Source organism: Bos grunniens, chromosome 1 (genome assembly GCF_055505025.1).
Source record: "Bos grunniens cultivar Pamir isolate PY7600 chromosome 1, Bosgru_T2T1.0, whole genome shotgun sequence".
Lineage (NCBI taxonomy): Eukaryota > Metazoa > Chordata > Mammalia > Artiodactyla > Bovidae > Bos > Bos grunniens.
This window is the reverse complement of record NC_141165.1, coordinates 12,954,870-12,980,977: the sequence shown is the minus strand read 5'-3', so window position 1 is coordinate 12,980,977 and position 26,108 is coordinate 12,954,870. Positions and strand designations below refer to the sequence as shown.

At 50.6% G+C, this 26,108-nt stretch overlaps 2 protein-coding genes across 2 annotated transcripts in view; one reads left to right on the top strand and one right to left on the bottom strand.

Moving 5' to 3' along the window:
• Window positions 1-26,108, bottom strand: part of TSPEAR (thrombospondin type laminin G domain and EAR repeats) — a 185,653-nt gene that overhangs the window by 140,723 nt on the left and 18,822 nt on the right. The gene's annotated exons all lie outside the window — the stretch shown is intronic.
• LOC147378983 (keratin-associated protein 12-2-like) lies at window positions 4,988-5,479 on the top strand. Its single transcript, XM_086331433.1, has one exon. The coding sequence runs from the start codon at window positions 5,105-5,107 to the stop codon at window positions 5,477-5,479; it is 375 nt and encodes a 124-aa protein (XP_086187559.1). The 5' UTR covers window positions 4,988-5,104.

Below are 26,108 nucleotides of genomic sequence, written 5' to 3'. Positions count from 1 at the left end.
AGGGAGTTGTGTGGAGTGAATAAAGTCAGTCTCAAAAACTGACATATTTTAGGATGCCAAAAAACGTTTAAACTACTGTACAATTGCACTCATTTCACATGCTAGTAAGGTTATGCTTAAAATCCAAGCTAGGCTTCAGTGGTACTTGAACAAGAACTTCCAGATGTACAAGGTAGATTTAGGAAAGGAAGAGGAACCAGAGACCAAATTTCTAACATTCATTGGATCATAGAGAAAGCAAGGAAATTCCAGAAAAACATCTACTTCTGCTTCACTGACTATGCTAAAGCCTTTGATTGTGTAGTTCACAACAAACTGTGGAAAATTCTTAGAGATGACCAGACCACCTTACCTGCCTCCTGAGAAACCTGTATGCAGGTTAAGAAGTAATAGTTAGAACCCAACATGGAGCACCTGACTGGTTCAAAATTGGGCAAGAAATACCACAAGGCTGTATAGTGTCACCCTGCTTATTTAACTTACCTGCAGAGTACATCATGTGAAATGCCTGGCTGGATGAATCACAAGCTGGAATCAAGATTGCCAGGAGAAATATCAACAACCTCAGATATGCATACAATACCAGTCTAATTGCAGAAAGTGAAGAGGAACTAAAGAGCCTCTTGATGAAGGTGAAAAAGGAGAGTGAAAAAGCTGGCTTAAAACTCAACATTCAAAAAACTAAGATCATGGCATTCAGTCCTGTCACTTCCATGCAAATAGGGGAAAAGTAGAAGCAGTGACAGATTTTACTTTCTTGGGCTCCAAAATCACTGTGGACAGTGACCGCAGACACAAAATTAAAAGACACTTGGTCCTTGGGAGAAAAGCTATGACAAACCTAGACAGTGTATGAAAAAGCAGAGACATCACTTTGCCTATAAAGGTCCATATAGCTATGATCTTCCCAGTAGTCAAGTACTATGTGAGAACTGAACCATACAGAAGGCAGAATGCCAAAGAATTGATGCTTTTGAATTGTGGTTTTGGAGAAGACTCTTGAGAGTCCCTTGGACAGCAAAGAAACCAAACCAGTCAGTCCTAAAGGAAATTAGTCCTGAATATTCATTGGAAGGACTGATGTTGAAGCTGAAACTCCAATACTTTGGCCACCTGATGTGAAGAGCTGACTCACTGGAAAGACCTTGATGCTGGGAAAACTGACAGCAAGAAGAGAAGGTGGTGGCAGAGGATGTGATGGTTAGGTAGCATCACTGACTCAATGCATATGAATTTGAGCAAACTCCGGGAGATAGTAGAGGACAGAGGAGCCTGGCATGCTGCAGTCCGTGGGGTGACAAAGAGCTGCACATGACTTAGCGACTAAATAACAACAGTAAATGATACCCTTTAATAACATTCTCAATTTAACAAAAGAGTAGAGATACAGAAGAGATAAGTGGCAGCCAGGGGTTAGGGATGCAAGTGTGGGTGGGTGTGACTGTAATGGGGTAGAGGAAGGAGCCTTGTGGTGATGGTACAATCCTGCCTCTCACTGTGGTGGTGTTTGTGTGAACAACAAACATGAAGATGCTGCATGGAGCTACACACACACATAAAATCGATGCGCTCTGGATGAGATCTGTGGACTGTTAACTTCCCGGTCGCGCGCTGTGCTTGTTATCCAAAATGCTATCATTGAGGGAAACTGGGTCAAAGTATACAGGAACTCCCTGTACTTTCTTTCTGGCAACTTCATGGAAATCTGTAGTTATTTCAAAATTGAATATTAAAAAAAAAATTCCACCAAAAAAAGGCCTGGACAGCTTCACTGGTGAACTCTGTCGGTGTGACACAAAACACCAGTGCGTCCAAGAGGCCCAGTGTCCACTCTCTGGTGGGCCACCAAGGGGGGTGCTGTGGCCTTTGACCGCCCAGCACCTTCTCCTCACCCTAAACCAGGGAGCTACTGCGGCCGTATAATCACTGAGACCTCTGGGAACCTTCCTTCCTTCTCAGCGCTGTTCCAGAACATGGAGCCGAACACCCCTCCCCATGTGGTGTGCCAGCAGGGGCGCAGTCCTGGCTGCCTCCCTAATTCCACAGATGGCCCATCTGCCCTCTGGGATGGCTCCAACCCAATGTCCAGCCACCCCACATTCCCCCCAGGTGTGGGTGTAGAAGACAAACTAATCAAGCACAATCCTGGTTGAGCCCAACCTGGATGACTCGGTGAACATCGCACTCTGATGTTTATTAGACCTGTGATGCTGGAGGCATCAGAGCCTGGACCAGCCAGTGCAGGCACCATGGGGATGACCCGGGCAGGGGCCGGGGGACACTGATGGGTGAGTCCCTCAGCCTAGCTGGTTGGGATCAGGCGGCCTTGCTGCCACACAATCTAATCGGGTCTGGGAGGTGTGAGGAGGACGATGTTTGGGCTGCCTTGTGGGAGGTCAGAGAGCCCGCTGCTTCTGACCCCCCACACAGGGGATGGGTCCTGCAGGTCATGGGCTCAGAAGCAGGAAGGGACGCTGCAGGGGTCCGGTCTGCAGACCACAGCAGGGCAGGAGGGCTGGCAGCACCCAGAAGGCTGGCAGAAGGGGACCACATACACGATGTGCTTGCCATGCACAGGGACATACAGGACAGGCTTGCAGCTCAAAGGCACACAGCAGGATGCCTGGCAGGGGCTGGGCACAGAGCAAACGTCCTGGCAGGGCCTGGGTGCACAGCAGGATGCCTGGCAGGGGCTGGGCACACAGCAAACGTCCTGGAAGGGGCTGGGTGCACAGCAGGTCGGCCGGCACAGCACAGCCATGCGGGAGGCACCACAGGGGCTCCCACAGCCCAAAGCGGGGCAACAGACAGCAGGGCAGGCCGGCTGGCAGGAGCTGGGCACACAGCAAATCTCCTGGCAGGAGCTGGGCACACAGCAAGCTGACTGGCAGCTTGCAGGGCAGCTGGTGTCACACATGGTGGTTTGGGGCTGGGTGGGGTCGAGACAGAGGACAGGGCTGGTCTGGAGGCTCCCTCCCCAGGGTGTCCCTTATACCCAGGCTGTGGCGTCCTGGCAATGAGGCACCAGGTGTCTTCTTTATGGCCGCCTGCTGTTTTTCCTCCTCCTCCCCCTGAGGGTCTCTTCCTGGAGCCTCCAGCTGCCGTGACTCAGTTCGGGAAGCTCCCTCAGCTGGAGGCTGACAGTGACCCAGTCGCCCTGGGATTTCTGAAATCAGAGCCTGGGTTGGATGGGGAAGGGCCATCAGGCCAGGACTGGGCCCCCACGTGGTGATTTTCAAGGTCTTCCCCCAATTTAACCACCCTGTCCTTTGTCCACATAAACACAATCACACTTGTTGCACCAGCACCTCCATTTGATTTGTGATCCAGAAGGTTCTCCCTTGGGGTGGGGCTCCTCACTGGGGGCTGTGGCCACGTTATTGCCATAATCATAACAACCAGGTTCCAGTTCATGCCAGGGCTGAACTAAGCATTTTACATGGACTGTCTCATAACCAATCAGTTATCAACCCTGCCACCATTCAAGGGGCCGGCAACACAGACATCCAGTCAGGAAGACCTGGAAGGTCCTGTAATGCACTGAAGCTGCTCGGTCTCACTCTGCAATCTGTGGTCTTTACATTGCTCCTAACAGAGTGGGATTTAGGTGTGGTGTGTGATTCTTGGATCTGTAAATTGGAATTTTCCTAATCAGATTTGGGGGTTTTGTCCCTTATTTCTTCAAAATATCCTTAGGCTTCAGTGTCATTCTTTTCTCCTTCTGGGGTTGAAATTACTTGCATGTTAGCCTTTCTGATATGGTCTCAAAAACCCTCTTTGTTTTTCTTATCTCTTTGTCTCTCTTCTTCAGATTGGATGCTTTCTACTGACATGTCTTCAAGTTCACTGACTCTTTCTTCTTCCATAGCCCAGGTTGTGCTGACTGGTCCTCAGGCTCTATGATCTGAGTCTGTCCCCCTACACTGGTTCTCTGGCACCCCACGCTGTGGGATTTCCCACTGCTCCTGGAATATTTCTGTTTCTGCAGCAAGGTCCTCACACCCTGTCCTTGCTGCCTCTGCCTGGAGCACCCACCACCCCTGACCTTTCACTGCACCCACTGTCAGCTCAGCATCACCTCCTCCCAGAGGCCCCCAGATCACTTCTCCACTGAACCTGCTTTCTTTTCTGGGCCTCAGCCCCCGCCCCTCAGAATGATTCCATGCATTGATTTTTCATTCACTCCACTGCCCTGGAGGGCTCATGAAGCTGGACGTTTCTACCCCAGCACACAGAATAATCTGCTGCCTGAGCAAATCAGTTCTTGCATGATTACAATAAGGCAGGAGCTGACAAACTCTGTAAAGGGCCTAGAGTAAGCATCTCAGGCTTTGTAGCTATGTGGTTTCACTCACAACAACTCAACATTGTAGGGAAAAGCAGCCTTAGATACACTAAATGCATGTGTGTGGCTTTGCCCCAAAGACTGAAATTTGCAGGCACCTGCTTCAATGTTTTCCTATGCAAAGTAAAAAAGCTTGAGGGCTTCCCTGGTGGCTCAGATGGTAAAGCATCTACCTACAATGAGGGAGACCGGGTTTGATCTGTGGGTTGGGAAGACCCCCTAGAGAAGGAAATGGCAACCCACTCCAGTACTCTTGCCTGAAAAATTCCACGGACTGAGGAGCCTGGTAGGCTACAGTCCATGGGGTCACAAAGAGTTGGACATGACTGAGTGACTTCACTTTCATTTTCACATGCAAAGTAAAAGCTCAAAATATACGATGGCCTCAAAGTCTTCACTGACAGCATGAGATTAAAAGGAGTAAAAAGATACAGTACTTTTAGTCAATCTGGGGATTCCCCGTGCACAATGATAACCTGGAGAAACACCATGAACCCCATGGAAAGGCAAACTAGAATATCCTGTTTAGAGGGAGGACCTGGCCTCAAAGCCAAACTAATTTATGGAGGAGAATAGCCCAGAAAAACGTGCCCCAGGATAATAAGACGTTGGGGAAACACAGTGGCGACAACCACAAGGAAGTCAACAGTTGTGTTTTTGTTGCTGGGACGCCCACAGCCTGGGTATAAAAGCTGCTGAGGGAGGCAGCCTGCAGACATCTCCAGCTCTCTGCCCAACACCACCCAGCCCCACACCACCATGTGCCACACCAGCTGCTCCTCAGGCTGCCAGGCTGCCTGCGTGCCCAGCTCCTGCCAGCCATCCTGCAGCACATCCAGTCCCTGCCACACGTCCTGCTTCACGTCCAGCCTCTGCCAACCAACCTGCAGCACGTCCAGCACCTGCCAGGCAACCTGCGTACCCGTGAGTTACAGGCCAGCCGTATGTCTACCAGTGACCTACAAGCCCACCCTGTGTGTGACTCCTTCTTGCCAGTCCTCTGTGTTCCTGCCCGTGAGCTACAGGCCAGCCGTGTATGTGGCCCCCTCCTGCCAGTCCTCTGGGTGCTACCAGCCCTCCTGCCCCACCCTGGTCTATAGACCCATCTCCTGTAGCACCTCTTCCTGCTTTTGATCATGAGCCTCCTCGCAGATGCTCCCAGTGCAGACCAGATCACTCCTATACCCCTCCTAGCACAAGTCCTCAGTGGGCCTCCAGGTTCTGAATGTGGCAGATGAAAAGCATGATCAACCAAGCTCTGAACCTGCGTGAGAACGTGGCAGGATGATCTGGACCCTTCTGTGAACTGGTGCATCCACCCCTACCCAGAGGAAGCCCTGGTTCCCAGGGTCCTTCTCTGACTCCAGCAGGAAACCACACCCTATGTGAGCCAAATACAAATAAACCATGCTACTCAATGCAGCCTGTACCCCTGTTTTATCTTCACATATTTTGAAGTTTTCTTCTTAAAAGTGTATACAAATCATAAGTACCGAGGACTCTCCTCAAAGAGCCCTCTTGACAGCTCAGCTGAAGGTGGAGGGTCCTTGGTGGGTGGAGGGTGGGGAAGGTATGTCCCCACATCGGCCACTTGAGACTCACATTGTGAGTGGGGAAGGACTTCCCCTACCTCTGAATGGCGGGTGGGAAACAGGCCCAGACCCAGGTCCAATCTGGTGCCTAAAGGATGACCACACAGGGAGACCATAAGGCTCATACAAACCCACCACACACACAAAGGGGAGTCTGGCCATCCCAGGGAGAGGAGACAGATCTGAGAAAGCCTCACCCCTCAGGCCCAGGCACACAGGGCCTGCCAGGGTTGACCTTGGGCCAAGACCAGAGAGCCCCACTTTCCTCCTGGCTCCAGCCTGGCCAGCACAGCTGCCTGAGCACATAAGTCTCCAGCAGGGAGAGGCAGACAGATGTAGAGGTCACTTCTGTGTGACAGGCATGCAGGGGCAGAGCAAAAGTACTGTGTTCACAGCCCCCGTCCTAAGCACAAGATGCTGACAACCACACAAGGACTCTGAAGCCACTGGTACCTGGAAGGTCCTCAGAAAACACCAAAACCCAAACCAAGGTCAACATCTGAGCAGGTTGATTCAAATGTCCCCCACACTGATGACCTGACACTTATTCCCAGGAAGAAACACAGTTTATGTCCGTTTAAATTAACACATCTGAGGTTGACAAAACTTAGAAGACATTCAAAAAAGCAGGGAAAAATCAATTCATTGTCAAGAGACAAAGGCGTCAATACAACTAGACTCAAAGTGACCCAGATGCTGCAGTCGTGAAACTGAAATTTAAAAATAAACGTGACTAATATGTTAAAGGGTTGAGTGTAAAACATGGGCCACACATGTGGGGACCACACAGATGCGGAATTGCTGCAGAGAGATGGAAAATAGAGGAAAGGGTCAAATGGAAAGTATAGAAATAAAAATACAGCATCAAAGATGAATTCCTTCCATGGGCTCTTGAGTAGACCTGACACAGTCAAGTGCAGAATCGATGAACTTGAAGATGGGGAAATAGAAACTACCATATTCAAAAGCAAAGAGCAAGATGGTGGGGATGGGGATAAGAAGAGAACATCACAGACTCTGGGACAATATCAAAGTATCACTGATGCATGTAACTAGAGTCCAAAGAGAGAAAAGGCATAGAACGTACCTCTTCACAGAAGAAATATTTGAAGAAATCGTATCTGAGAAATTTTCTATAAGTGATGAAAGACATAAGCCTAAAAACACCAGAGCACCTCACGTGGGATAAGGACCTTCTCCCTACCCTCCCCTGACCAAAAAAATGACCTGGACACATCATATTAAAATAGTGGCTGTCAAAAAAAAAAAAATAAAGAGGAAATCTCGAAAGCACTCATATGGGAAATATATGCCATGTACAGAAGAGTAAAAATAAGAATTACATCAGAGTTCTAATTAGAAATTCCACAATCCAAACACAATGGAATGACATCTATAAAATACTAAATGAAAAATCTGTCAGCCCACAAAACTGGGAAATATCTTTCAAAATTGAAAGTGCAATAAACACTCTCTTAGGTAAACAAAAAATGAGAGAGATCAGCAGATGATATGTGCTGCCAGAAATATTGAGAAAATTTCTTCAGGTCAGGGAGTATGATAGCATAGAGAAACTTGGGCCTACACAAGGAACAGAATGGCCCTAGAAATGATTTTAAAGAGAAGACAAATATAACAATCATTATTAGACCGTTGTCTAGAGCAAATGTAGTAACAGTGCACTGCGGGATTCTTAATAAATGGAAAAGTAAAATATGACAATAACACAAAGGCTATGAAAGGAAATGGACGTGCTGGGCTGTGGAATCCTGACAATATGGATGCAATGGTAGAATGTTGTCTGGAAGCAGACTGTATTATGTTAAAGGTGTATAGTATAAACTCTAGGCCAAGCAGCTTCCAAAAGATGTGTAAGTGATGAGCTAAAAGTAGAAATGAAATGGAATAATTAAAAAGAAGGAAATGAGGGAAAAGAACAGATGGGACAAATCGAACACAACTCACAAGATGGTATTCTACCTTTAAAAACAGTAACAATTACATTCAATGCAAAATGTCTGAACGTCAAAATCAAAAGACAGATTTTCAAATTGGATCAAAAAGCAGTACCCAACCATTAAGATATCTATCAGAAATCCCACGCAGGGCTCAGTTTCCTCCCTCTCAGTGGTGTCCAGCTGGTCTGTCCTCCCCAGGGGCTATAGAGCCATGCAGGCAGGAGTCTGGGCACGTCACCCCAGGGTTCTCCCCTCCTTCCCGACACCAGGTACCCACATTGGCAGGCAGGACGCCCAAATGTCCCCACAGCAAGAGGCCCAGTGGGGACTTGAGCGGAAGAGCCGAGCAACATGCCCCAGCCCCATGCACAGCATGCACAGACACCCCAGGGCATGTGAGTGTCAGTGCCCACCAGGGACACCCAGGGACTGGCAGCACGGGTACACTGGGACCCTGACTCCTCAGGCAGTTTGCCCACCTCAAACCACCAGTAGAGCCCAGTGGCCAGCATGGCACAGCACCTGCCCAGCATGAGCCCTGCCCAGCACGAGCATGGCCACTCCCAGCCCAGAGACTGCAGGCTGTGCTTGTTGACGGGCTTCATGGGGCACCCGGCACAGGGACAGGAAAGTGCAAACAGGATCAACAGCACAAGGAGGGGCCACGTTGCCGGGACACACGTCCCGGGTAATAAAGGCTGCTGGGGAGGGACCCGCAGACCAGACCAGCAGCCCCACCACCATGTGCTGCGTCGGCTCGCCCGCCGGCTGTGGTGCCCTGGGCTGCGCCCCCATCTGCTGCCCGCCCGTGGTGTGTGGGGGTGCCTGCGACTCCCCCGACCCCAGCGGGTCTCTGCTGTGCTGTCCCAGTGACGGCATGGTCACATCCTGCCAGCCACTCTGCAACCCTCATTGTGCGTGTAGCCCTGCCTGTTGCATTCCTGTGACCTGCCAGACCATGGAGTGCAAGGCCCACTTCTGCCCCATCTGCTTCTGCGTGCCTGCCTCGCTCTGCATCCCCACCTGCTGCTGACGCTACAGTGGGTGAAGCCATGGCTCCTGATCCTGGAAGCTGAGCTGTCCATCAAAGGTCTTCACCCTCTGGTTCTGCCCTTCACGCAAACAAGCTCTCCAAGCCCCACAACTGGCTGATCACCAAAGACCCTACCCGCTCCTGCTGAGTTTCTGAACCAGGAGCCCACCCCACTGGCTAGTTAATAAACACATCCACCTAGCTCCCTTTCCTCAGAAATGGTCAGGAGCCCACGCCCCGGGGCCGGGAGGGCAGTTTGTGTGTGCAAAGGGGCTGGGGGGCAGGGCTGGGGACTGGCCCATCCTCATGAAAATGTCCCGAGGGGGGCCCAAGCTTGGTGCCCACCTCTGTCCTCCCTGCCCTCATAGTCCCGCCTGCAGCCTGCGAGGCCGGCCAAGCACCACCATGCCCTTGGTCATGAGCCAGGGGATGCTCGGCCACTCCCGTGAAGAGCCCTGACCAGGTGGTCTAGCGCCAGGACAGAAGAGGGTGTGGTGACAGCCCAGCCAGGCTGCTTCCCCAGCCACCCATTCCAGCCACTGCCTGGCCCTCAGCAGGGAGAAGCAGCACCTGTCTTCTGCGCACCTGGGGTACCGGCCAGTGTGCTGGCCGCCATGACGCCTAGCCAAGGCAGCTCCTGGTCGTGGATGCTCGGGAATGGAGAGGAGCGGAGCTGTAGGCTCTCCCCTCACATCCACCTCCACACCCACTGAGGGGCCCCAGGCGCACAGCCTTGAGTCACCGCAGTACAGTCCTGGCCATGGTGAGTGAGTGACCCTCAGATGACGACGCGGGTCAAGGTGAACGTGCAGCAATGCCTGCGCACCTGCCGGGCCCCGCGATCTGCCGTCCTCCCCTCCCTCATGTGACGCGTGTAGCCTGGTGTGGTGGTCTGTGCGCGGGCTGGAAAAGAATTCCCAGATATGAGACAGAATGAGAGGAGAATAGAGTTTATTAGAGTGGGAGACGCAGCTAAAACGGGGGGCCAGCTCAGCAGAGAGCCGACTTCGAAAGTGAAGACTTGGTCAGCTAAAATATAATTCTGGCATTGCATTTAATGGCATGGACAATCGTCCTCACAAACCGCATAATCCTTTTTCCACTTGTAACTTCTCTTCAGACAATTTTAATTTAGCTTCATGTACCTTACAGTAGGCAGAGAGGAGGATCCAGCCCGCCACCCAGCACGGCACATTCTAATCCTTTCTAAACTGGGGCTAGCCACAAACATTCAATAACTTCTAAAGGTTCAGTCCACTTTAATGTAAGGTTCCAATTCTCACACAATCCAGTGAATATGCCCCATTCATTAGCTAATAAGCAATACGGTGGATCGTCCCATCCAGGAATAAAAGCTTCATCCACTTTAAACTCTTTCTTCTTAAAGACTGGCATTTTGTTTCATGAATCCTGCTCACGGTGCCAATTCAATGTTTCGCCTAAACTTTTAACTTTGGTTTCAGGTTCAAAAGATTCATTAACAAAAGAAATCACTCGTTATACACAAACAATATTTAGTAGAGAATTACCAATATTTAATAGAGCATTATCTAACTCACTTTCAATACACAGACATTAAAAGAACAGAGCAATCGAAACAGTAGAGGAAGGTAACCCACACACATCACCTAATTGGGCCAACCAACATCCAGCCTCAAACAGTGCTGGGAAGTCCCATGTAACAGCAATCTGGAGTCCCGCTGGGGAAAAGGTCCTGGGCAGCGTGTCTGCTCCACGGGTGAGACTTCAAAATTGCAGTTTGGGGGATTCCCGCTTATAATTCCAGGCCACAGACTGATATCATCGTCAGTCTGTGAGCAAAGTGCAGCTCTGGTTGTATGTTAATCTTTTTTACAATGCTGTTTGTTTCATCTTCTGAGTCTTAGGATGTGGCTAAACCCCAAGTGTGGTTGGCCAGACCTCCTCCACAGGCTCAAGAATTCCAAGACCTGCTCCCTAAGTTATCTGTAGTGCTTCTCAGTTTTCACTTGTGAGCAGGCACATAGTCAGGGCAGTGTCCAGACAGGTCAGGAACAAGGTTGGAGGCCTGCCTGCTCTCCTTTCTTGTCTCTGAAGCCCGGACAAGACCACTTCCATTTAATTCCCCTAATACCTAGGGGGCTCAGCACCCCATCATCACGTGCCTGGCAGGGGTTATACCACATCTACAAGACACTGTCGCCTGGGTAGCCACATGCCTATCACATCAATGTTCCCATCTGTAAGGTGGGTCTTTACTGACTCAGGAGTGCTCCGTGAGACATGGCTTACAATGAGCTGCACCTGGCTCCAGCACACACTTCCCTGAGGCCCCCAGGCTACTGGGCAGCGTTAACACAACTGAGAACCTGAGCGTGAGCTCACAACCCCCAACACGGTGCGTGTGGACACATGTCCACACACCAAGGGTGGCAGACACAACAGATGTCCCCAGAACTTCATGCTGTGGGTTCTTATCCACAGACTTGTAAGCAAGCGTGCTTTAACATCCAAGGAACTAAAAAATGGGATGAAAAACTTGAGAAAGGAATAAGATACTATTTTTTTAAAACAGATATACCTGAGAGAATCAAAGACAACTGCTAAAGCCAAAACATATAAAAATCATTGCAATAAAAGTCCGCAGCCTGGGTGGGATGGCAAGTTGGGGAGACCAGTGCACACGAACCAGACACTGACCTGAAAAAAATTACACAGAAACTAAGACATTTATTCGAAAAATGACAAGCAGCCAGCAGTCTTGGGAGACAGAGAAGGGTCAGCACACGCCACACGGCTCTCCAGAGAGAAGCGGGGAGAGGCGACACTCAGGGGCAGAGACCAGACTCCAGAAAAGAAAGCACCCAATTATGAAGAAATCCACGTGGTGAAAACAGAGAACACTCAGGTCAGCAAGCATCCACAGCACCGGGGAGATGCGCTGGGCCTGGGGCCTTCGCTGTAGGGCCTGCACCTGGACAAACGGCGCCTCCAGCTACAGGTACCAAGGAACGAGAGGGACTACAAGTAACTGCCTGCGTGTGCAGTTGGGACAGAGTGTGGACAAAAGATTCAAAAAGACCAAAAACCCAACTGCCACTTCCAAGGTGTCAGGGCAAAGGCAGGGTCCTGCTCACACCCCCTGCACACACCACCACGAAGAGGGTGGGCAGACCACCCAGGACGCCTCTCTGGCCTGACATCTGGACCTGCCACCACCCTCATCCAGGAACCAGCTCACGCACCTCCTCGGAGGGCGAGCAGGGCATGTGTTACTTGTTCTCCCCGCCTCCACTGCAGCACGAGCCCCAGTAAAGCCTTGCCTGAATTTCTCACCTGACCTCTCATCAATTCCTACTGACAGAGATGGCCTAGCACCTGGTTGGTCACAAAAGGAGCAGGTTGCCCACAAAGGACAACCAAGAGGGGACTTCTCAGAAGTGACAAAACCTGGCGGATTCCAAGGAAGAAAGACAAAGCTCCGACACAGAACAGACACACGCCCTTCTCAGAACACGGCAGAGCAAGCAGACCAACGGCATTCAAGGGTAATGTATTCAAAATCTGAAATTTTTCAATTACTTTTCTCTAGCTTTAGATGAATCTTGCTGAAATGAGACTTTGTTAACTAATAGTTGGGGTACATTTTGTCTCAAAGAATTTCCAATTTCATGAGGAGATGTCACAGTGGCCTAAAAAAAAATTGCACGCAGTGTATAAATACATGTGAATCTTTTGAATTCGTCAAAGAATTTCAGCTAGAGACCCCGTAAAATGGTATTTACCACAAGATGATACCCCGTCACAACAGGCAAGAAACTGACTTTACTGTCCCTTTGAAACAAGGGACTGACCTTTCCCTTTTGACTTTGTTCCTCTGTATGACATGTTGAAAATATCTGTGCTGTTTTCAGAAGCTTGTCTATGAAAAGCATCATGGAAAAGTAGTTAAAAGCATTCAATATATGCATAGCAAAATCAGGGGCAGAAATTAAACAGAAACAGTTATCCACAGAGACCGACAAGGTCAAAAGATGGTTCTCTGAAAAGATAAGTCTTTGGCTTGTGGAACTGGCTGGCAGAATAAAATGGAAGGCCCAATAAAGGCCCCTAGGAAACTGGGACTGAAAATTATGCCAGAACTACAGGAGTAAGAGAGATGTTAAAAATAATCATTGGCTATTTCAACAATTTTGTCCCAATAAATTTTCTGAAGATATTAAAACTTTCAGCCCTGGGATTTCTTTGGAAGGAATGATGCTAAAGCTGAAACTCCAGTACTTTGGCCACCTCATGCGAAGAGTTGACTCATTGGAAAAGACTCTGATGCTGGGAGGGATTGGGGGCAAGAGGAGAAGGGGATGACAGAGGATGAGATGGCTGGATGGCATCACTGACTCGATGGACGTGAGTCTGAGTGAACTCCGGGAGTTGGTGATGGACAGGGAGGCCTGGCGTGCTGTGATTCATGGGGTCGCAAAGAGTCGGATATGACTGAGCGACTGATCTGATCTGATGGTGAATTTATTAGAAACATAAATAACCTTTAGGCCCTAAAGAAACTGAATCAGGATTTAGAATCTACCTGCCAAGACCATACCAGAGATGGTCTAGGAATAAATGTCTCCAAAGTGACACAAAGTCTCCCAGAGAATACAAAGATGAGATAGCTCCCTCACTGTATGAGGTGAGACCCACCTGAGTGCCTAAAAGTGAAGGTGAAGACTGTCAACAAAAGGAACCATGTCCGGTGCAATTCACACCACTCAGAGCACATCATTCCTGCTAGAGGATGGGGCAGAGGTTACTCAGGGATGGTGGGGCCAGGGGCCCCTGGAAGAGGCCTTAGATGGTGTCGGGGGTGGGTATCTCCACTTCCTGGACCTAGAGCCAGTTACCGGCAGTGCCCACTCTACGAAAAGCCATCAAGTTTTGACCTTATTTTGTGTCCTTTTCTACGTGAGCATCACCCTGTAAAAAATACATAAAATAGAAAATAAAGTTCCTAAGACATTTCACAATGACCAGGCTGTCCACACTTGGAACATCCGACGATGGTGGCCGTGGGTTAACATATGGAACAGCCAGTCCCACACCTGCTGGCAGCATAGTTTGGGAACAACCCCTTTGTGGTGAAATTTGCACCCTCTGGAGTTGGTGAAGGCATGCACAGTGACACACGAGCAGGGCACTTCTCAACAAAGATGCTTAAGAGACACTGACTCAAGGAAGAAGTTAAGAGTGAAAAATTGCAGCATTTGCGGTAGGAACTACAGAGTCAGAATAACCTAAGTGTCTGTGACTGGAGACTTAATCGATGGATCCCAGTATATTTGGACGGTGGAATATCATCATATAGCCCTGAACAGATGCCAAGAGCTGGTGTATCTGCAAGGATGAGTTACTCCAATGTAACATGGAGGAAGAAAGCAAGTTACAAAAAGATACACAGTGTATGACAACATCTGAACTTTAAAACATACTAAAAGTTATGACCAACCTAGATAGCATATTGAAAAGCAGAGACATTACTTTGCCAACAAAGGTTTGTCTAGTCAAGGCTATGGTTTTTCCTGTGGTCATGTATGGATGTGAGAGTTGGACTGTGAAGAAGGCTGAGTGCCAAAGAATTGATGCTTTTGAACTGTGGTGTTGGAAAAGACTCTTGAGAGTCCCTTGGACTGCAAGGAGATCCAACCAGTCCATTCTGAAGGAGATCAGCCCTGGGATTTCTTTGGAAGGAATGATGCTAAAGCTGAAACTCCAGTACTTTGGCCACCTCATGTGAAGAGTTGACTCATTGGAAAAGACTCTGATGCTGGGAGGGATTGGGGGCAGGAGGAGAAGGGGACGACAGAGAATGAGATGGCTGGATGGCATCACCGACTCGATGGACGTGAGTTTAAGTGAACTCCGGGAGATGGTGATGGACAGGGAAGCCTGGCGTGCTGTGATTCATGGGGTCGCAAAGAGTAGGACACGACTGAGCGACTGAACTGAACTGGAGGATCTAATGTATTGTCTCAGAACCTGGATGAAGAAATGCACTGGGGAGAGAAACCCCAAGTTCAAATGGGGGTTCCTGGGGGGAGAGCCAGGGAAGGTGCTTCAAAGGCAGTGAAACCCATTTCCCGGTTGTGGCTCTGCTGGCATCTTCATCTTGCCCACAGCCCACCCAACAACAAAGCTACGGCCCCTGCCGTACCCCCAACACCATCCTCACCCTCTCAGTGAGCTTCACAGGAATTACCATAGGCTAGCTTAACCAACGGCAGAGCCAGTCCAGCACGTGTGTGTGGCTACCTGTGTGTGTGTGTGTGCACGTGTGTGTGCCTGGAGTTGGTGAAGGCACGCACACACGAGCAGGGCACTTCTAGACAGACAAGCTCAAGAGACAGTGACACAAGGAAGAAATTAAAAGAGTGAAAATCTGCAGCATTTGTGGTAGGAGCACCCACATGTGGTCCAGATGGAGACAGGCCAGAGGAACTGCCTGCAGTAACAGCCTGGAGCCAGGAGAGGGCGGCAGACGAAGGCGCCGAGACGGGGCTTCGCGGGGAAGCTGGGGCTCACATCTCCATCCCCGCGTGCACCCCTGAGACAGGAAACCCGGGGGCCATAGTTCTGAGTCTCCCTCTTTGTCACACAGGTTCTGAATCCCTTGTCATAATCCCTCTTATGTTCTCACAGCTCTTTACCTTGGCTTTTCATTATATGAGGTTCTTACCATGTGGCCTGTTTGCTAACATTTTCTAAGACTCTGATGTGGCAAGCGTTATGCCCAAAGCTCACATATGTTATTTTTAATCTCTTCTACAACTCTGCAGGGGAGCTCCCTTCTTGAGATGAGGGAAAGGCAGTTCAGAACCGATAAAGAATTTGCCCCAGCGGAGACTGAAGCCCACACCTGCCTACCTCCACAGGCCACACGAGCTCAGCGGTGCTGTGAGCTCCACCAGCGGCCTGGAGAGTAGAGCCCAGACTAACCTGAAAGCAGAGAACCGGTTCTGCTTCCGCAGGCAAGGCGGGCTGTGGAGGCCGCGATGGCCGTCAGACCCGCGGTGCGCGGCGCGCAGCAAGCCCGCACCGTGGGGGGAGGGGGCGTGCGCCCCGTGCTGCCTGCGGCTGCGTGCGTGAGTGTGCGTGTGCACGTGTGTGCGTGCCCTATACGTGTTTGCGCTGCGTGTGGGCACGTCGTCGGTGTATGTCGAGTGGGAGCACTTACGTGTGTGTGTGTGTGTCTGTGCCGCATAGTGTATCCTGTGGGCGTGCACACGCATGTGAGCCTATACGTCCAAGCTGACTGGTTCCATTTCTGGCTCAGTTTTACCCAAAGTCCTTGAAATGTAAACAATAGGAGTACGTTCCAGATCACCTGGACACATCAGCTCTATCATCTGCCTCCAGGACATAAATTAAAAGGTTGGAAATCGGGTTGTCAGCAGTGAGAAAGTCCCAGGACGGACTGTGTCCTCTTGCCTGTGGGCGGGGATGGCCACCACCCTTAACCGTGAGGGAAGGAAGCTCAGCACAGACCACAGCCAATCACCATGGTGCTTGTGTGTCTCAAACCACACCCATCTCACCATCTTAGAAAAGCTCCCAGGAAAATCCATTACAAAATAAACCCCCAGAAACAAAAGGCATGGAATTTGAGGCTGCTTCAGAGCATGTGGCAGGGAGTGAATTTTCCTACATCTCCAGCTAGGTGAAGCTGGTCCCGCCGTGCACACCAGTTCCCTGCCTGGCACTATCCTGCAGGGCTGGCCTCTACCCCTTGCTGTAATTCTCTCTGCTGAGCACCTTTCTCAGGGTAGAGCTTGGCTTGGCCTAAACAGAAAGGTCACAGATGCCAACAGGAGGAGGAGGAGCAAGGACAGTCTGCAGCCACGTCCTCCCGCCCACTGCCCACTCGGCCCCTGCACGCCAGCCCTCCACTGGAGTAGGTGTAACCTGAAATAGTCCCACGAGCAGACAGCAGGGAGGGGTCTAGACCGATAAACCACATGGCACAGCCGTGTGGAGGAAAACTAGTATGGTACAAAGAGTGAAAAAAATAAGTTCCAGAAGATTACATCTGGGACAGCGCCCTTCCAACATCGTGGGAAACCAGCAAATCAGAAATTCTACCTTTCAAGAATACAGAGATGTGGATCCATTCTATGATGTTAAAGGTAATGGAATAGTAAACGTATGTTTCTAGCTGAAACGTACCCAAGAAGTTAGGGGTAAATTACTGATGTTCTACTTTCCATGTTAGGTAGGGCATTCATGAGGTTTATTATAAGAACCAACACGGGATCATTAATTGATCAATTTAAAATGGATGATATATGAAGTGAGACATAAGCCGCAAACTAGAGCAATCCTAATTCTGTGAACCTGACTCCAAATAAGTCAAACTGCCCCAATGGACTTGACTCTGTGACGCAGGAAGCAGGATGTCTTCCAACAAGATGAGAAGCCGGCCTCTCTCCCTGAGGCAGGGCGTGATAGATGCGGGAAACAAGGCAAGACACTGCCCGAGCCTCCTGCCCCCAGGCCTCATTGGCCACTCCCTCCACCCAAAACCGCCCACCTTCCCATGAGCCGCCGGGGACAGGGATCAATGAAGAGGTGATCAGCCTTAAATTCTTGGTAACAGCCTGGTGGTGGCTGTAGTTGCTCAGTTGTGTCCAACTCTTTGCGACCCCATGGACTGAAGCCCACCAGACTCCTCTGTCCATGGGATTTCGCAGGCAAGAATACTGGAGTGGGTTGCCATTTCCTTCTCCAGGGGATCTTCCCAACCCAGGGATCAAACCTGGGTCTCCTGCCTTGCCTTCTTTACCACTAGAGCCACCAGGGAAGCCCTGGTAATAGCCTCGCTAGCCAGAAAACAGAAATGAAAGACAGTAGGAAGAGACTGTTGCGTGGGGAAAGCACAATTTATTTGGCTCACATAGGGTGTGGTTTCCTGCTGGAGACAGAGAAGGACCCTGGGAACCAGGGCTTCCTGGGGGGAATGCAGCAGTTCACAGAAGGGTCCAGATCATCCTGCCATGTTCTTGCCTGGGTTCAGAAGTCGGTTTAGTGTGCTTTTTTCATCTGCCACGTGCAGAAGCTGGAGGCCCACTGAGGACTTGTACTGGGAGGGGTGCAGGAGTGACCCCATCTGCACTGGGAGTAGCTGGGAAGAGGCTCATGATCACAAGCAGCAAGGGGTGCTACAGGAGACGGGTCTGCAGACCAGGGTAGGGCGGGAGGGCTGGTAGCACCCAGAGGACTGGCAGGAGGGGGCCACCAACACGGCCGGTCTGCGGCTCACGGGCAGGCACACAGCCAGCTTAAAACTCACGGGCACATACACAGCAGGACTGCAGCTCACGGGCAGGCGCACAGCGGACCGGCAGGAGGGAGTCACACACACGGCCGGCCTGCAGCTCACGGGCAGACAGGATGGCTGGCAGGGGCTGGGCACACAGGCAGCCTGGCAGGGGCTGGATGTGAAGCAGGATGGCTGGCAGGGGCTGGGCACACAGGCAGCCTGGCAGGGGCTGGACGTGAAGCAGGATGGCTGGCAGGGGCTGGGCACACAGGCAGCCTGGCAGCCTGAGGAGAAGCTGGTGTGGCACATGGTGGCGTGGGGCTGGCTGGTGTCGGGAGGAAGGTGGGTGATGTCTGCAGGTTGCCTCCCTGGGCGGCCTTTATACCCAAGCCGTGGGCGTCTGGACAACACAGACGCGACTGTTGTCTTCCTTGTTTTGCCTCTTCCGGGCTGTCTCCCAGGACATTGTTTTCTGTTGCAGATTTTTTAGTTGCTTGTTTGGCTTTTACTTATCTTCATGACTAATGGCCCCTCTTCAAGCTCTTGTATTGGCATCCTGCCTGAGTGCCTTACTGGCTCTGTCTGGATTCTGCTTCATTCCTTAAAATTTTACCTGACCCACTTTTGTACAAATCTCTAGATGTCCCTCCCTGTGTGATACTGGTCCTCAAACAGCCACGGAAACCACCCTCCTCCCATGTCAGCTCTACCGTGGAGCAAGGAGAGCAGAGTGCATCTGTCTGACACCCGAGTGTCCAGGGTATCAAGCTGCAGGTGGGGCACCAGAGGACACAGGAAGGATGGGGACTCCTCACCCATAGAGTCCAGAGGACAAAGGGCTGAGTCCCGGAGAACTTCTGGTGGGTGGTGACCTTAGCCCTTCATCTTGAGATAGCCTCATAGTTAGAGAAGCAAGAGACAAAGCCAGAAGGGGCCAGGGGTCGGCACTGGAAGCACCGGGCATCTGAGCAGGGGAGCATCAGAAAGGACCCCCAGGAAATCGGAAGAAGGAGGGGCTGTCCACGCTCAGTACAAGACCACTGGACGCTATGGAGAAGCTGCTACAGGATTAGGGGTAGACCTCTGCTGGCCTCCCACTGAGACCCCACAACCTGTACCTATGGAGCAGGGGTCCCTCCCTCACCCTGAGTGGGACCTGCTCCAGATCCATCCTGACAGCCTGGCCCACCCACGACAAGATTTCCAGGGAACACAGTTCGGAAATGAAGTCTCACCAAAATGGAGAGCTCGGGAAGCACTTTGGACTTTCCACAAATTTACACTTTGTTACACCCTAACAAAGTGTAAAACCAAACCCACATAAACAAGCTCAAGGTGACCAGTTAGTAAGTGACTGTTCACTAGACAAAAAAGTGAATCATCAGTAAAAGATAAGAGAATGCAGGCTCTCTGAATGTTCATAATTTCTAATATTATAATCAAAAATCACTAGACATAAAAGATATAGGAAAGGGCTTCCCTGGTGGCTCAGTGGTAAGAATCCGCCTGCCAATGCAGGAGACATGGGTTCAATCCCTGATCCAGGAAGATCCCACATGCCATGGAGCAACTAAACCCACGTGTCACAACTAGTAAGCCTGTGCTCTAGAGCCCAGGAGCCACAACTACTGAAACCCTCACAGCAATGAAGACCCAGCACAGCCAAAAGTAAATAATAACTATAAATTGTAAGAAAGAGATAGGAAAATACAGTTCATGGTTAAAGGAAAAAACCACAGTGATGTAGCCTGAGATGGTCCAGATATTGGTCTGGCAGGTGATGACCTAGAGCAGCTGTATGTTTAAAGAATCAAAGGAAGATGTGTTCAAAGAATCAAAGGAAAATATTATATCCATGAGTTAACAGATAGAGAACCTCGGTTGAGGAATGGCAATTTTTAATAGATAGGACATCTCAGCTGAGGGAGGGGGTATTCTAGAATTGAAAAGCACAATAGCTAAAATAAAATGTCTGTTGGGTGGGCCTTACAGCAGACTGAAGGTGGGAGAAGAAAGAGTGGATGTGAAGATATATGAATAAAAGTTATCCAATCTGAAGGAGAAAGGAGAATTAAGAAAACTGAGAAGAACTGTGAGACCATATCAAACAGTATAAAATACATGTATGTTCAACCTCAGAAGCTGATTTGAAACAATTTACAGATCCAGGAATCTTAGAAAACCCAAAAGCAGGATAAATATAAAGAAAACCAGATCTGGGCACTTAATCATTAGAGATGAAAACCCCAAATAAAAAGAAGTATCTTCAAAGCAATGAGAGAAAAAACACTCTACATACAAGAGAAAGAACACGGCTGACTCTTCATCAAACAGAGCGAAAGACAGAAGGCAGTAGGGTGACATCAGTAAAATGATAAAATACCAAAACTGCCCGTCGAGAATTCTAGATCTAGCGAAGAAGAAAAGAAAAGGAAAGCTTCAAAGCTGAGGGTGAAGTGAAACAATTTCAGAAAAACAAAAGCAAGAGGGTTCCTCACCAGCAGATTTGCATTAGAAGAAATACGAGGTGGAATATTCCTTGAGGTGGAATAGAAATGGGCTCAGGTAGGCACTGGCTGTACAGGTAGGAATAAGGAACAGAGGAGAGGTAGAGAGCAGGCAAGTACAGGTTAGCTTTTCACTCTTCTAGAGACTGGCCTGTAAGACAACTGACAATTTCAAATGGATTGACACTATTCAGTAACGAGGTCACACATGGACATGTAGTCACCTGGATTTTCTTTAGCTATGGTTTTGACTTGTGGTCAGAGCCCAAGGAGGAGTGTGTGAAGGGATGAAATCACGGGCCGCAAGGGGCTTTTCTAGGGGCCACGAGGTCATTTGCTGTGTGGTCTCAGGTCAGCTCAGTCCACTAGTTTTGCAAGTTCTGACCATGCTTTAGCCCCTGAGACCACAGTGGTCTTCAGCCTCAGGATGACTTCATTACTGGGGTGTTTGACTCTTCACAGGACTTCCCAGGGCCATCCCCTCTGTCCACACCAGCAGTCACACAGGGGCTGCACAGGGGCAGAGGGTTTCGGGGACACAGCCTCTGAGGAGGGAGCAGCACTGTCCTGAGAGATGGCCACCCCAATAAACGGCACCCACCATAGAATACGTGCTAAGGCTGATGTGTAGACAGAGCACACGGCGGGGAGTGGGGTGGGAGGAACTCGTAATCCACACTCCGGCAGCTGCCCTGTGCCCTGGAGGAGGACCCCAGGCTCCCACACTGGCTCCAACCTGCCTCACAGGGCCTGGCTGACCAGACCCTTGGGTGGGGAGAGGAATCGGAGGTGGTTCAGCCCTCTCTCCACCCCAGTCCTCCTGGGACCTACCTGGGGCTGCCTGACCTGGTTGGGCAATCCTGAGTTGGATGCTCATGGTGGAGTCACACCCTTAAGCCTTGCTCTTCAGGGCCAAACAAGATGAATATTTTCATCTGCCTGCCCCTCGCTCTTGTCTGTGCCAACTGATTCTGGCCTGTGGGTTATGTCACCAGTGAACCCCTAAATCCCAGCTCCGTGAGACGCCAAGTAAGGACCACAGATTCCACAGCGAGACTGAGCAGCTTCAGAGCTTCTCCATTTGCAGGGGTGGAACCTGCATGCATTACAGGACCTTCCAGGTCTTGCTGACTGTATATCTGTGTTGTTGGCCCCTTGAATGGTGGCAGGGTTGATAACTGATCAGTTATGAGACACTCCATGTAAAATGCTTAGCTCAGACTTAGCACAAAGCTGGAGCCCTGTTGCTATAATTATGGCAGAAATGTGGCCACAGCCCCCCAGTGAGGTGCCTGACCCTGAGGGAGAACCTTCTGGATGACAAATCAAACGGGGTCACTGGTGCAGTGAGTGTGACTGTGCCTGTGTGGACAGATGACAGGGTGGTTAAACTGGAGAGGACCTTGAAAATCATGAGGGAACCCAGTCCTGGCCTGATGGCCCTTCCCCATCCAACCCAGGCTCTGATTCCAGAAATCCCAGGGCCACTGGGTCACTGTCAGCCTCCAGCTGAGGGAGCTTCCTGAACTGAGTCACAGCAGCTGGAGGCTCCAGGAAGAAACCCTCGGGGGAAGGAGGAGGAGGAAAAACAGCAGGTGGCCACTAAGAAGACACCCGGTGCCTCATTGCCAGGACGCCACGGCCTGGGTATAAGGGGCAGCCTAGGGAGGGAGCTTCCAGACCAGACCTGTCCTCCGTCCCGACCCCACCCAGCCCCAAACCACCATGTGTGACACCAGCTGCCCTGTGAGCTGCCAGCCAGCCTATTGTGTGCCCAGCTTCTGCCAGGAGATTTGCTATGTGCCCAGCTCTTGCCAGCCGGCCTGCCCTGCCCAGGGCTGCGGGAGCTCCTGCAGTGCCTGCCATGTGTCTCTGCTGTGCCAACCTGCCGGCAGGTGCCCATCCCCATGCTGCCCAGTGGCCTTCTATTGCGAGCCCAGCCCCTGCCAGGCGTCCTGCTGTGTGCCCGTGAGCTGCCAGCCGGCAGTGTGTGTCCGTGTGAGCTGCCAGCCCACCGTGTGTGTGGCCCCCGCCTGCCAGCCCTCCTGCCCTGCCCTCATCTGCAGGCCCCTCCCCTGTGGAACCCCTTCCTGCTACTGACAAATCATCCAGAAAATCGATTCTCTGCTATTGATCTTGAAAGGCCTCTCCTTGTCTAATTAACAGGATTCTGTCCACACATCTCAGTGCTGAATCGGTGACAGACCCACATCGCATAGAGGTGGGACATCCACCTTACTTTTCTTATTCATGAAAGCTTAGCGATCTATAAAAAATAAATCTCTGAGCCTCAACGCTGGCTTTTTGTGATTTTCCCCTAAGCCCTGTCTCCTTGCCATTTGCTGTCCTGGACAAGCCGAGGCCAGCATGGAACTCCTGTCCTGGGGTGGGGGTTCTTCTGAGAAAGCCACCCCGCTGGGACATCGAGGTGGGGGCACTCTGTGGGGAGGGCTGGCCCAGGCTGCTGAATCCAAAGGGCCGTTCTCCCAGCATCTCCATTGAGAAGCTTGATCCTGGGCTCTTTAAGGAAAGAGTAATGGGGCGGGGGTAGGCAGAGCCCAACTTGCAGCTGCCTGCAATTTCCCAGAGGGCTTTCCAGGAATAAGGTTCACTGCGAGGTTCACTGAAGGCTGGACTGGGAGCCAGGGTGGCAGAGGAGTGGATGTAAGCTCAAGAAAAGAGTTTCCTACAAGTCAGAGCCACCCTGAACAGAAGCCACCTGGCTACCGTCCTGGCTTCAAGCACTGAAAGGCTGGAAGACAGCAGGCAGAAGCAGGCACCAGCCATGTGCCCGTCAGCAGGGGAAGTGTTATCGCCCAGTCGTGGCTGACACTTTGCGACCCTACGGACCACAGCCCGCCAGTCTCCTCTGTCCATGGGATTCTCCAGGCAAGAATACTGGAGTGAGTTACCATGCCCTCCTCCAGGGGATCTGCCTGACCCAGACTGAACCCGAGTCTCCTGCATCACAGGCAGATTCCTTACCATCTGAGCCACCAGGTCAGCAGGGGAGCCGGTCATGAAGCCCAACTTGGCAACAGAAGAAAATCAGCACAACAGCGGAATGAACCTCAGAAACACCATGCTGGTGGAGGGAGCCAGGCACAAGGGCGCCTGCTGTGTGACTCCATTTAGGTGAAGCCCCGAGATGAGCTGAACTAATGTGTGACTTGAAAATACACGAAGAGTGGCTGCTTCTGGAGGCTGGGATAAAGTTGGCTGGGCAGAGTGGGAGGGAGGTTCTGGGTCATGACCACTGAACACTACTTAATGCTCCACCTCCTAGCATGTTCGAGTGGTATGTACTGCTGTTGGTAACCTAGGAATCCTTCAGAAAATAAGACACATGGACGAGGATTTCCTGGGCAAGTACCTGGGGAAGCAGACAAAGCACAGAGGCCGTGGTGGACTCTCAGTGTGGATACTCTCTGTTTAAGCCTTTCAACTTCCTGTATGTTTGAGATTTTTCACAAAATGAAAACAAAGAATTGAAAATATAGTTAAAATATCATAATAAAAATATTCATGAAAAGAACAGGAACCACATATGGGGTTCCTGCTCTGGATGGGAAATTAAACCGAGAGCTTCCGTGCCACAGCCAAGTGAACTGGGGTGCAGCCCAAGGAAACCAGGTCCCGACCCCCAAGTGGCGTAACAGTGGACTCCAGGTCAGCCAGATGTGCAGAGTGTGGGTGACTGTGAGAAAGCCAGTCTTCCAGTTCAAGGTGGGGTCTCAGCCCACCCACCATCCCATCCAAACTTCCCAAGACCCACTGTGGGGCCCAGGGGATCATCTTACAGACAGATGAAGGACTGAACACCTGAGATGGAGGCAGAGGAGAGTGTGCTGACCACAAGGCGGGGCAGCAGAGGTGGGGACCAGCCTGGCCTGGGAGCCCCACGGCACTCTGCTCCCTGCGGGCAGGCCTGGGGGAAGGAGGGTGGAACATGGCCACATGGACCCAGGGAGAGTGCCCAGCTGTCCCACATCCACCCAGGAGGTGTGCTTCTCCAGCAGCAGTATGGATACCTCACGGTAGGAGTCAGGGTAAGGCTACTCGGGAGCTTCTGGCAACCTCAGCACATAGCTCATTTGTTCCTGCATCTGGGTTCCCATCTCCTACTCCAAAATGAAGTCCACCACCTGACAGTCCCCCACCCCAATCCCAGGTGTCACCTTCCCCATGTAGACGAGAATCCTCTAATACAGCACAGTGTGACAGGCACAGTGGGAAAGGCGCCTGGACCACCGAGGACCACCCTCACCCTCACCTCAGCAAACAAGGAAAAGTTGTGGCATGGAAAAGAAAGACCAGACCGGGAGGCAGAAAAAATAAGAAGAAGGAGAGACATTTTTAAAAATCCCTAAATGTAACTCAAAGACATTCAATAAGATGCTACAACAAGAAAACAAGGATAAGAAGCTTTGGAAAGGAAAAAAATTAGAAAACTTACCAAAATGGTCCAGATTTATAAAATAGCTTCTTTAGGTAGAAGTGGGATGGGGAATCCAGAGACCTGTCAGTCTGTCTTCCTTCCCTCCCCTCCCCCCAGCCCACCTTCATCCCCCTCTTTGTCTTCTTCTTCCCCTCCTCTCTTTCTCTCTCTCTCTCTCTGACACATGTCCTCTCCTCTGAAGTGTCTCCCCAGGACTTGGTATTAAAGCCTTGTCACTTTGAGTCCCTCTCTCTCTCTCTACAAGCTTTAAGGAATCATGGAGTTGGCATGCACATCATCATTGGATATAAAGGTGGAGAACTGACAGCAAAAAATGACCTTCACCTGTATGTCTCCAATGTCTTAAATTGTTAAACAGTATGATGAACTCAATTCAACTGAGTTCAGTCACTCAGTCATGTCCTACTATTTGCCGCCCCATGGACTGCAGCACGCCAGCCTCCCTGTCCATCACCAACTCCCAGAGTTTACTCAAACTCATGTCCATTGAGTCGGTGATGCCATCCAACCATCTTATCCTCTGTCTTCCCCTTCTCCTCCTGCCTTCAATCTTTCCCAGCATCAGGGTCTTTTCAAATGAGTCAGCTCTTCGCATCAGGTGACCAGAGTATTGGAGTTTCAGCTTCAACACCAGTCCTTCCAATGAATATTCAGGACTGATTTCCTTTAGGATGGACTGGTTGGATCTCCTTGCAGTCCAAGGGACTCGTAAGAGTCTTCTTCAACACCACAGTTCAAAAGCATCAATTCTTCGGCCTTCAGCTTTCTTCACAGTCCAACTCTCACATCCATACATGACTACTGGAAAAACCATAGCCTTGGCTAGATGGACCTTTGTTGGCAAAGTAATGTCTCTGCTTTTTAATATGCTATCTAGGTTGGTCATAACTTTTCTTCCAAGGAGTAAGTGTCTTTTAATTTCATGGTT

Excerpts from the sequence above, each read along its gene's own strand:
- LOC147378983 (XM_086331433.1), top strand. The coding sequence starts at position 5,105 with ATGTGCCACACCAGCTGCTCCTCAGGCTGCCAGGCTGCCTGCGTGCCC.